At 45.8% G+C, this 13,240-nt stretch overlaps 1 protein-coding gene across 2 annotated transcripts in view; it reads left to right on the plus strand.

Moving 5' to 3' along the window:
- The window catches only part of TTC7A (tetratricopeptide repeat domain 7A), a 314,521-nt gene that overhangs the window by 74,708 nt on the left and 226,573 nt on the right, over positions 1 to 13,240 (plus strand). For both annotated transcript variants that reach the window (XM_069954611.1, XM_069954612.1), the window contains exon 7: positions 9,561 to 9,724. In XM_069954611.1, coding sequence (XP_069810712.1) covers positions 9,561 to 9,724 — 164 coding nt within the window. The remainder of the gene's footprint in view (positions 1 to 9,560; positions 9,725 to 13,240) is intronic.

Below are 13,240 nucleotides of genomic sequence, written 5' to 3' on the forward strand. Positions count from 1 at the left end.
CTGCAGGACGTTGCCTCCTCCCGCCGCCACTGTCACAGTGTCCCCTGGCCCCCCTTCCCCTGCCGCCGATACCGGAGATCGCCGATATCAACATTATACCGGCAATCTCCGGTACCGGCGCCGCCGACAGCTTTCATCTCCCCCCACCGTGGATTCACGGTGGGGGGGAGATGAAAATGTAATAATCAGACCCCAGATCAGCCCCCCTAGTGCCCCAATCACTAACCCGCTCCCTCCCCGGGCGGCCATCAGATCCAAGATGGCCGCCCCCATCCCTGCGAATAAACAATGTTTGTTCGCAGGGATGGAAATGAAAGAATGATCAAAGCCCCATGCTCTCCGCCACCGGAGGTAGCGGAGAGCATGGGGCAGTGATCGGGGACCCCCCTGTGGGGTCCCGGAACAGGCGATCGGCGGTATATACTATATACCGCCGATCGCCTGTTCCTAGTGCTGCCGGCACTTTTTATCCCCTGTCACCATAAATCATTGGTGACAGGGGATAAAAAGTGTCACCGTGCCCCCCCCCAAGTCGCCCCCCCAGTCACCCCCGTCCCCCAGTCACCCGCCCTTCCCATTATACGTTACCTGATCTTGGAGCTCCTTCCTCTTCGGTGTCCTGGCTGCTTCTGATGTGCGCATGTGCGCCAGAAGCATCCAGCTCTGAAAATTTAAAGTGACAGAGACCAATTTGGTCTCTGTCACTAAACTATGATTACTGTGATAGAAAATATCACAGTAATCATAGTAATACAGTGAAAATGAATGGATAAAGTACAAAAAGTGAAAAACACACAAAAAAAACACACACACTTTTTATTATAGTAATAATTGCAGTTTACTCCCAAATTACCCCTAACCCCCCCAGATTACCCGTAACCACCGCACGTTGCCCATAACCGCCCCAGGTTGGCCGAAATCACGCCAGATTGCACGTAACCACCACACATTGCCTGTAACAACCACACATTGCCCGTAACCACCACACGTTGCCCGTAACAACCACACATTGCCCGTAACCACCGCACGTTGCCCGTAACAACCGCACGTTGCCCATAACCACCGCATGTTGCCCGTAACCACCGCACGTTGCCCGTAACCACCGCACGTTGCCCGTAACCACCGCACATTGCCCGTAACCACCGCACGTTGCCCGTAACCACCGCACGTTGCCCGTAATCATGCCAGATTGCCCGTAACAACCACACGTTGCCCCTAACCACCGCACGTTGCCCCTAACCACTCCAGGTTGCATGTAATCACAACAGATTACCCGTAACCACCCCAGGTTGCCCGTAATCACGCCAGATTACACTTAACCACCGCACATTGCCCGTAACAACCGCACATTGCCCATAACCACCGCATGTTGCCCGTAACAACCGCACGTTGCCCGTAACAACCGCACGTTGCCCGTAACAACCGCACGTTGCCCATAACCACCGCACGTTGCCCGTAACCACCGCACGTTGCCCGTAACCACCTCACGTTGCCCGTAATCATGCCAGATTGCCTGTAACAACCACACGTTGCCTCTAACCACCCCAGGTTGCATGTAATCACAACAGATTACCCGTAACCACCCCAGGTTGCCCATAATCACGCCAGATTACACTTAACCACCGCATGTTGCCCGTAACCACCGCACGTTGCCGATAACCACCGCACATTGTCCGTAACCACCGCACGTTGCCCGTAATCACGCCAGATTGCACGTAACCACCGCACGTTGCCCCTAACCGCCCCAGGTTGCCTGTAATCACACCAGATTACCCGTAACCACTGCACGTTGCCCCTAATCGCCCCAGGTTGCCCGTAATCACGCCAGATTACACGTAACCACCGCACGTTGCCACTGACGGCCGCACGTTGCCACTGACGGCCGCACGTTGCCACTGACGGCCGCACGTTGCCACTGACGGCCGCATGTTGCCACTGACGGCCGCACGTTGCCTCTAACCACCCCAAATTGCCAAAGACCCCCTCCAGATTGCCGTAACCAACCCAAATTACATATAAGCACTTCAGTTTATCCGTAACCAACCCACGTTGGCCGTAACCACAGCAGGTTACCTGTAACCACCCTAGATTGTCTGTAACCACCGCAGATTACCCATAACCACCTCCAGATTACCCGTAACCACCTCCAGATTACCCGTAACCACCCCACATTACCTGTAATCTAATTTTTTTATTGTATTTTAGTAACTGCGCTATTCTAATAACTGTTTCTAGCTGCGGTTTTGCTCCAGCAAATTGGCGCTCCTTGCCTTCTGAGCCCGTCTGTGTGCCCATACAGTGGTTTATGCCCACATATGGGGTACTGTTCTACTCAGGAGAACCTGCGTTACAGATTTTGGGGTACGTTTTCTTTCCTGTTCCTCGTGAAATTTAGAAATTTCCAACTAAAGGAACATATTACTGGAAAAATTCGAGTTTTTCATTTTTACTGTCTACTTTTGAATACTTTCCTCTAATACCTGTGGGGTCAAAATGGTCACCACACCCCAAGATAAATTCTTTGAGGGGTGTACTTTCCAAAATGGGGTGACTTATGGCGAGATTTTACTACGCTGGCACTACAGGTGCACTAAAAAATGCACCTGGCGCTCAGAAACTTCTTCAGCAAAATCTGCACTGAAAATGCTAATTGGCGCTCCCTTCCTTCTGATCCCTGCTGTGTGCCCATACAGTGGTTTATACCCACATATGCGGTACCGTTCTACTCACGAGAACCTGCGTTATAAATTTTTGGGTACATTTTCTCTCCTGTTCCTCATGAAATTGAGAAATTTCAAACTAAACAAACATATTATTGGAAAAATTTGAGTTTTTCTTTTTTACTCTCTACTTTTAAATACTTTCCTCTAATACCTGTGGGGTCAAAATGGTCACCACACCCCAAGATGAATTCTTTGAGGGGTGTACTTTCCTAAATGGGGTGACTTTTGGGGGGGTTCTATTCTGCTGACACTACAGGGGCGCTGCAAACGCACCTGGCGCTCAGAAACTTCTTCGGAAAAATCTGCACTGAAAATGCTAATTGGCGCTCCTTCCCTTCTGAGCCCCGCTGTGTGCCCATACAGGGGTTTATGCCCACATATGGGGTACCATTCTACTCAGGAGAACCTGCGTTACAGATTTTGGCATGCAGCTTCTCCCCTGTTCCTCGTGAAATTGAGAAATTTCCAACTAAACGAACATATTATTGGAAAAATTCTAGTTTTTCAATTTTACTGTCTTATTTTGAATACTTTCCTCTAATACCTGTGGGGTCAAAATGGTCAACACACCCAAAGATGAATTCCTTGAGGGGTGTACTTTCCAAAATGGGGTGACTTATGGGGGGTTTCTCGTCTGCGGACACTACAGGGGAGCTGCAAACGCACCTGGCGCTCAGAAACTTCTTCAGAAAAATCTGCATTGAAAAAGCTAATAGGCGCTCCTTCCGTTCTGAGCCCAGCTGTGTGGCCATACAGTGGTTTACGCCCACATATGGGGTACCGTTGTATTCAGGAGAACCTGCGTTACAAATTTTGGGGTACTTTTTTTCTCTTGTTCCTCGTGAAATTGAGAAATTTCAAACTAAACAAACATATTATTGGAAAATTTCGTGTTTTTCCTTTTTACTGTCTAATTCTGAATACTTTCCTCTAATACCTGTGGGGTCAAAGTGCTCATCCTACCCAAAGATGAATTCTTTGAGGGGTGTAGTTTCGAAAATGGGGTGACTTATGGGGGGTTTCTCGTCTGCGGACACTACAGGGGCTCTGCAAACGCACCTGGCGCTCAGAAACTTCTTCAGCAAAATCTGCATTAAAAAAGCCAATTGTCGCTCCCTTCCTTCTGAGCCCTGCTGTGTGCCCATACAGTGGTTTACGCCCACATATGGGGTACCGTTGTATTCAGGAAAACCTGCGTTACAAATTTTGGCATGCTTTTTTTCTCATGTTCCTTTTAAAAATGAGAAACTTTAATCTAAACGTTTATATTATTTGAAAATTTAAATTTTCGATTTTTTTACGGCCTAATTGTGAATACTTTCCTCCAGCCCCTGTAGGGTTAAAATGCTCATTATACCCCTAGATTAATTCTTTAAGGTGTCTAGTTTCCAAAATGGGGTCACTTATGGGGGTTTCCAGTATACAAGCCTTCTAAATCCATTTAAAAATAGAACTGGTCCCTAAAAAAAATCAGTTTTGGAAATTTTCACAAAATGTGATAATTTGCTAATAAATTTCTAAGCCCAGTAACACCCTAAAAAAGTAAAATATGTTTCCAAAATTATGCCAGAATAAAGAGGACATATTGGTAATGTGATTTAGCAACTAATTTATGTGCTATGACTTGCTTTTTTAGAAGCAGAGAATTTCAGAAGTTCATAAAATGCAAAATTTTCAAATTTTTCATGATATTTTGATGTTTTTCACAAAAAATACACAAAGTAGTGACCACATTTTGCTACTAATATAAAGTGCCATATGTGACGAAAAAACAATCTCAGAATCGCTAGCATACGTTACAGCATCACTGAGCTATAAGCGCATAAAGTGAGACAGGTCAGATTTTGAAAAATGAGCCTGGTCATTAAGGCCAAAACAGGCTTTAGAGGCAAGGGGTTAAATATACTGTTAAAAAAAATAGATATATAAATAAATGTATATTTATCTATATATTTATTTTTTGACAGTATATTGAATTGCACAATGATGGATTCGTTAGAATTAAATTATTGACCAACGAAACTGAATTTATTTAAACGAAAATGTGTTTTCTTAATTAAATATTAATTAGTACAGGAAGCTCCATAAGCCGTTAATTCATATTGCCGGTAATAGAGCTTTCTGTACTAATCATCACTTTACTTTAATGAAAACATCAAATGTTTCTTCTAATTATGTTATCACAATAGCATTATTAGAAGAAACATTTAGAATTATATGTGCGCTCAGCTGATTGGCTGATCGGCTCAGCGCACATATAATAAGCCGGTCCGCAGTACAGTGACTTCATTGTGCTGCGGACCAGCGAAGAGGACACATCGGGACATCGGATGGTGAGTATAGAGCTCTCCCCACCCCCTCCCCGACACTGCACCCCTCCCAGCAAGGAAGGGGGGTCACTTAACTCCTTCCTTGCTGGGATGGGTGCAGTCTGACATCAGTCTGGCCCCCAAGGGGTTAAGGGGGATGCAATACGTCCTCCCTTAACCCCTTGGGGGCCAGACTGTAAGCAGCGATCTGTAAAGATGCTGCATACTGTAAGGAGCACAACACCGCTCACAATGATGGGTGTTGTGCTCCTGTTTGTGTGTTTTTTGTGTGTTTCTCCCTTTTTGTTTTTCAGATATCGGTATCCTGGGGATTACGTCGGATTCCATGGACTACGTCGATGACCAGCGGTTGTTCTTTGAATTTTTTTTAATAAAATGGTCAATGAGGGGTGTGGGGGTGTTTTTATTTGAATAAAAAAATGTTTAACTTGTGTCTTGTCTTTATTTCTTTACTTTATAGACTTAGTAGTGGAAGCCGTCTAATAGACGGAATCCATTACTAAGTCGGGGCCTAGTGTTAGCCGGTATAAAATGGCTAACACTAACCCCCCATTATTACCCCAGTACCCAATGCCACCAGGGGTACTGGGAAGAGCCGGGTGCCAGTGGTCCCAGAGCGTCAAAATTGGCGCTCCTGGACCGGGCGGCAGCAGGCTGGTAAGATTTAGGCTGGGGAGGGCCTAAACCAATGGCTCTTCCCACCCTGGTGTTACCAGGCTGCTGTCGTTTGGTTTTTAACCCGGCTGGTTATAAAAATAGGGGGGACCCTATGCGTTTTTTTTTAATTATTTATTTATTAAAAAAAAAAAAGCATAGGGTCCCCCCTATTTTTATAACCAGCCGGGTTAAAAACCAAACGACAGCAGCCTGGTAACACCAGGGTGGGAAGAGCCATTGGTTTAGGCCCTCCCCAGCCTAAATCTTACCAGCCTGCTGCCGCCCGGTCCAGGAGCGCCAATTTTGACGCTCCGGGACCACTGGCACCCGGCTCTTCCCAGTACCCCTGGTGGCATTGGGTACTGGGGTAATAATAGGGGGTTAGTGTTAGCCATTTTATACCGGCTAACACTAGGCCCCGACTTAGTAATGGATTCCGTCTATTAGACGGCTTCCACTACTAAGTCTATAAAGTAAAGAAATAAAGACAAGACACAAGTTTACAAATTTTTTTATTCAAATAAAAACACCCCCACACCCCTCATTGACCATTTTATTAAAAAAAATTCAAAGAACAACCGCTGGTCATCGACGTAGCCCATGGAATCCGACGTAATCCCCAGGATACCGATATCTGAAAAACAAAAAGGGAGAAACACACAAAAAACACACAAACAGGAGCACAACACCCATCATTGTGAGCGGTGTTGTGCTCCTTACAGTATGCAGCATCTTTACAGATCGCTGCTTACAGTCTGGCCCCCAAGGGGTTAAGGGAGGATGTATTGCATCCCCCTTAACCCCTTGGGGGCCAGACTGATGTCAGACTGCACCCATCCCAGCAAGGAAGGGGTTAAGTGACCCCCCTTCCTTGCTGGGAGGGGTGCAGTGCTGGGGAGGGGGTGGGGAGAGCTCTATACTCACCCCGATGTGTCCTCTTCGCTGGTCCGCAGCACAATGAAGTCACTGTGCTGCGGACCGGCTCTTTATATGTGCGCTGAGACGATCAGCCAATCAGCTGAGCGCACATATAATTCTAAATGTTTCTTCTAATAATGCTATTGTGATAACATAATTAGAAGAAACATTTGATGTTTTAATTAAAGTAAAGTGATGATTAGTACAGAAAGCTCTATTACCGGCAATATGAATTAACGGCTTATAGAGCTTCCTGTACTAATTAATATTTAATTAAGAAAACACATTTTCGTTTAAATAAATACAGTTTCTTTGTTCAATAATTTAATTCTAACGAATCCATCATTGTGCAATTAAATATACTGTCAAAAAATAAATATATATATAAATATACATTTATTTATATATATATTTATTTTAACAGTATATTTAATTGCAAAATGATGGAATCGTTTACATTTAATTATTGAACAATAAAAGGGACTTTATTACAACGAAAATGTGTTTTATTAATTCAATATATTAACCATGAGAGACATCGGCATTAGTGCAGAGGATCGCAAACCCCGGTAATAGCGATTCATGTAAACTGTTTCCCGGCTTTCCCAGATGCATCCAGAGGTGTTTCCATCACTTTCTTAACATTTTATTTGTTATTTTTAGTTGAACCAGATTTCCAAGTAAATGACCGTATGTTTTCAGCCGCATGTCTATTTTTTCCCTTGGCAGTAGTTTCACCCGCACATTTACAGCCGCATAAAAAATACAGCCGCACAGTTACAGCGTGTGAACCCAGCCTAAACCTGAACAGGTCCCTAAAAATATCTGATTTTGAAATTTTACTGAAAATTTGGAAATTTGCTGCTAATGTTTTAAGCTCCCTATTGTCTAAAAAAAATGAAAGATCGTTTAATAAAAGCCGCCAACATAAAGTAGACATGTTGCTAATGCTATTTAATATATAATTTATGTGGTATAACCACTTTCTGTATACGCAAAAAAGTTTCTAAGTTGGAAAAATGCATTTTTTCAAATTTTTTCACATTATTTGGGGTTTTTTTCATAAAGATTCGTTATGAGTATCGACTCTAATTTACCAGAAATGTAAAGTACAATATGTCACGAGAAAACAGTCTCAGAATCAGCCGGATAGGTAAAAGCATCCCGAAGGTATTAATGAATAAAATGACACTGGTCATATTCATAAAATTTGTCTCTGTCATTAAGGCCATTTCAGGCCCGGTCCTTAAGGGGTTAAAGAGCTAGTCTGGTGAATACAAGTTACAAAAACATTACCCATAATCTATGAATATACCCTATATATACAGTGATGGTTACCCTTAACACCCCAGCTTTTGCAAAACTACAATTCCCATCATGCTTAAATAACCAATGATACGGCTTTGGCTGCCCAGGTATTATAGGAACAGCTGGAGTGTGAAGGTTAGCCATCAGTGCCCTACAAGCTACAGCTACAACATGAAGATTGCACTATTGCATTGTGACATCTAATAACTGTCATTGGCATCAGGATGCAATTTGCTACACAATGTGACCATGATGCGACAGCTGCATAAGAGCCAGCTCTGTTGGATACTTGGTTACAGTGCAGGGGACTTTGCCAGCATTGACTTCAATACAAGTCAAATGCAGCTGTGACCTGCTCGCAACTCTGCTACTGTAATAAAGTATTGCAGCAACGAGTGACCCAGCAACAGCAGCAGCGAGTGACCCAGCAACAGCAGCAGCGAGTGACCCAGCAACAGCAGCAGAGGTCTGCATTGTGCAGGTAGCAGGGGAGGCCTCCGCCGTGCAGGTAGCGGGAGAGACCTCCGCCGTGCAGGTAGTGGGAGAGGTCTCAGCCGTGCAGGTAGCAGGAGAGACCTCCGCCGTGCAGGTAGTGGGAGAGGTCTCAGCCGTGCAGGTAGCGGGAGAGGTCTCAGCCGTGCAGGTAGCGGGAGAGGTCTCAGCCGTGCAGGTAGCGGGAGAGGTCTCAGCCGTGCAGGTAGCGGGAGAGGTCTCAGCCGTGCAGGTAGTGGGAGAGGTCTCAGCCGTGCAGGTAGCAGGAGAGACCTCCGCCGTGCAGGTAGTGGGAGAGGTCTCAGCCGTGCAGGTAGCAGGAGAGACCTCCGCCGTGCAGGTAGTGGGAGAGGTCTCAGCCGTGCAGGTAGCGGGAGAGGTCTCAGCCGTGCAGGTAGCGGGAGAGGTCTCAGCCGTGCAGGTAGTGGGAGAGGTCTCAGCCGTGCAGGTAGCGGGAGAGGTCTCAGCCGTGCAGGTAGCGGGAGAGGTCTCAGCCGTGCAGGTAGTGGGAGAGGTCTCAGCCGTGCAGGTAGCGGGAGAGGTCTCAGCCGTGCAGGTAGCGGGAGAGGTCTCAGCCGTGCAGGTAGCGGGAGAGGTTTCAGCCGTGCAGGTAGCGGGAGAGGTTTCAGCCGTGCAGGTAGCGGGAGAGACCTCTGCTGTGCAGGTAAGGGGAAAGGTCTCAGCCGTGCAGGTAGCGGGGGAGGTCTCAGCTGTGCAGGTATACAGCTGCTGTGCGTCCACATTCATAGCAGAAAATCCTGGGGTGCCTGCATTGTATGGTCAGCTCACTGTATGGTTGGGCTGCATCCAACTTCTTCAGCCACCGGTAAATGCCGCACAATCAGACCCCAGCGTGCTTCGGCTGCCCTCATGTCTTCTATCTGTGTTCCTTCTATCATTTAGATAAAGGTCCGTTCAGATTACAGGAGCAGTGACCGTTCTCTTCTGTCCGGTAACCATGTACTGATATTGGGCGGGGTTTGATAATCTTGTATTGCGGCTATTATCAGGGGCTCAGTCAGGGGTTGAGGTTGAACCCAACCATGATGATTGCCCCCGCACAGCAGATTAGTCCGGCCGCAGAGGATTACACATGAATTCCATTTGTTTCCCTTCCTTTCCTGTTTTCCAGGTGGCGAGCCGGCAGCTGGCCGAGGTCCTGCTCCATTCACTGAGCGAGAGCTGTTACTGGTCCCCCCTGACAAGTCCTCGGCCTGAACTCACACTCAACAGAGATGAAGGTTCTTTCCCTTACGAGATCCTCAGTCAAAAACCGCAGATCCATTCTGGAGATCAGTAAGCAGCGTTTATATCTCATACACAGCGACACGCTGAGTCCCGGCCACACAACGGTCTACTGGCCCTACAAACACTTTCCTATTAACCCAGTGATGACTGAGGACATAACTGTACGTCCATCTTTGCAGAGCATTGCCGCTCAGGAACATACAGTTACATCCTAGGATGGAAGGGGTGCAGCTTCTCCCAACCAAGCTCGAATCACCACCATTAACCCTTTAGATGCTGCGTTCAGTCCTTAAGAAACTTTCTGAACTGGTCCTGAAGGGGTTACATGGATTATAATGTCTTTAGATTAATAATAATAATTTTTTATATAGCGCCAACAGATTCCACAGCACTGTACAATCCTGGGGGTACATGCATAGACACAAAACAGACATTACAGAGATATACATATAATTATCAGCCATACATTAGGAGTGAGGGCTCTGCTCGCATCATGAGCTTACACACTATAAGGAGGGGGTGGATATGAGCAGCAGAGGAGCAAACTGCTTCATAGTTACTATGGTCTGGCCTTCTATATAAATAGGGCAGTGCAGGTAAGGGGGGTGAGCCAGTCACCGACCAATGTTACAGGTCTTAGTGCTTAAAGGAGAAGTCCAGTGAAAATTTTTATTCAAGTATTGTATTGCCCCCCAAAAGTTATACAAATCATCAATATACACTTATTACGGGAAATGCTTATAAAGGGCTTTTTCCCTACACTTATTACTGCATCAAGGCTTCACTTCCTGGATAACATGGTGATGTCACTTCCTGGGTAACATGGTGATGTCACTTTCTGGATAACATGGTGAAGTCACTTCCTGGATAAGATGGTGATGTCACTTCCTGGATAAGATGGTGATGTCACTTCCTGGATAAGATGGTGCTGTCACTTCCTGGATAACATGGTGCTGTCACTTCCTGGATAAGATGGTGATGTCACTTCCTGGATAACATGGTGATGTCACTAGCTCACTCCCTAACCTTCCTGTTGGCGAGTATTATTTAGTGTGTGGGAGCCGTGGAGTGCTCCAGACGGCCCGTGCTAGTTATGGGCCTACATTTGCACTTTCTATTTGCCCTTGTATTTGTGCCTTTGCGCGCATTGGGACGCCAGATTTATTATTTTTTTTTAAATGTGAGAGTTGAAGAGAATTAGTAGAGAGTGGTCGCCTTTAGATTTGGCGGTGAGGAGATGATTGGAGACTTTAGTTATAGCAGTTTCTGTAGAATGGAGAGGACGGAAACCAGACTGAAGGGGGTCATGAAGAGAGGTAGCGGGTTAGGTGGGGATAGACCAGGCGTTGTAAGAGAGATACAAGGGAGATTAGAGAGGGGCGATAGTTGGCTGTATAGGAGGGGTCTAGAGAGGGTTTTTTCAGTAATGGAGTGATGACGGAGTGTTTAAAAGTCGAGGGTAAGATGCCAGAGGAGAGGGAGAGGTTGAAGGGGGAGCCTTAGTTTATTGGGGACCCTATTCAGAGCAGAGAATGTGCCCATAAAGTGCCCATCGACTCTATAAGACGTAGGATACCTAGTGATCATTTTACTGGGTTTCCTATTTGATGGACAGTTATTGTCCAGAGTGGATGACCTCTTTTATAGGGGCTTTCCCACGTAAGACACCCATCAACTATTTGTGATCTGATTGGTGGGGGTCCGACTGCTGAAACCCCCCGGTCAGACTCTAGATTCCCCATTCTTGGCAGACTACAGTACGTGCATTAAGGACCAGTTCACACTGAGGAAATTCGGCGGAATTCTGTGGTGGATCCGACGTGTCTTAGTGTCCAATGGCGTCTCTATGGGAGGGTTCACACGCCTCTGCTCTCCGCTCAGAGAATTGACATGTTGAATTTGCTTAGTGTGAACGGGCCCTAATGGTAAGTCTCTTCTAAAGTCTATAGGCTACAGTGCAAAGTCTTCAGACCTTTTTGTACTTTATTTCACATTGTGTCCCACCCCCCCCCCCCATCATTCCGGACTCATGACTCCATAATAAAAATAGAAAAACAACATTCTTAACATTTTTGCTAATTTATTAACAAGGGAATATTTACCATGGGCATAGGTATTCAGACATGGGAGTCGCCTATCACTAGAGATCATCTCTGAGATGTTTGGAGTCTCCGGGGGTAAATTCAATGATTAGACATGGTAGAAAACACACAGCCCTGTCTGTATAAGGTCTGACAGCCGACAATGTAGAGTGGGATCCGCTGCCGACCACCTACTCACAACGCAGAGGGGGTAATATCTCTGGTCGGTAACGTCACCTGTGAGAGGCAGAATCTATAGAACATTCCAAATAATCACATTGTAGGATTTATAAAGAATTATTCACCATTTTATACCATGAAATAAGGATGTGATACAATAGAAGAAGAGAAGTTCCTATCTGGTGCAGTGTGTTTGCAGTTACAGAGGTCGGACGTTTCCTGGGGGTCCTGACCAGGTTTGCAGACCCTGCAGCAGGAATTGTGTCCCCCTCCTCTATACACATTATCTCACAGCTTTTAGGTTTAGGGGCTGTCGCTGGGATCAGGTGTGGAGACTGGCGGCCGCTCCAGGACCAGGAAATGCTTCTTACTGAGCCGCTGCTTAAAGGGGAACTCCGGATAAGGAAAACTTGTTTTCTATTAAAAGTAAATTAAAAGTTCTATAGATGTGTCTATACAATGTATTACAGTTCTGCCACACTGGTAGCTGATAGAAATCCAGGAAGTAAAGAAAAATGGCTCCTGTGCCAACCCACATTGTCTCATGTTCCTTCTGCTATCCCCCCCAGGAGACAAATATTCCATGCCTCTGTCTCACATTGTGTGTCTGCTAGGCACAGGCTGATGATGCAGAGAGGGGGCAGGGCGTGATTCACCATCTCTGACCGGCCAGAAGCAGGTGTTTCAACTTCGCTGATTGTGCAAAAGTCTACAGAGAAATTAGGGCTGTGTTCACACATGTTGGAGTGTCATTGCAGTACTGCAGTATCTGCACAAAAATGATGCAGTAACACAAATAGATAATGCTAAACAGCAGAGAGGATGAGAGCCGGCACTGCCAATACCACCTGCACAAAAAACAAGGCATAATCAGTATATCCCATGTAAGATAGTATCGGATAAAGTCCTTTTTGTGGCAATCAACTTCAAAGATAAAAGCTGCTTGATCATAATATGTGTGGAAAGGAAAAGGAAAAAAAAAATTCAAAAAGTTCTTTGCTTTATTCCAATATCAGCATTACAGGTAGAGAATACAGCGTGCTGTGCGGGTGGGACCACAATGAAATTATAAAGTACTGCAAATAATTCAGTAACACAATGAAACTGCAATGTGTGAACACAGCCTCGATGTTCTGCAACAGCTTTGGGCGGGGAATGGGCAGGGTGAAGGGCTGTGATGGACAGCTGAGGGAAAGCATTGCATTCTGGAACCTGTAGTACTGAGTACATCTGCTCAACCAGGAAGTACAGAAACACAAAACAGAACAAACCCCCCAAAAACAAATGGATTTTTGGTAGTTTC

The sequence above is a fragment of the Dendropsophus ebraccatus genome, chromosome 15 (genome assembly GCF_027789765.1).
Source record: "Dendropsophus ebraccatus isolate aDenEbr1 chromosome 15, aDenEbr1.pat, whole genome shotgun sequence".
Lineage (NCBI taxonomy): Eukaryota > Metazoa > Chordata > Amphibia > Anura > Hylidae > Dendropsophus > Dendropsophus ebraccatus.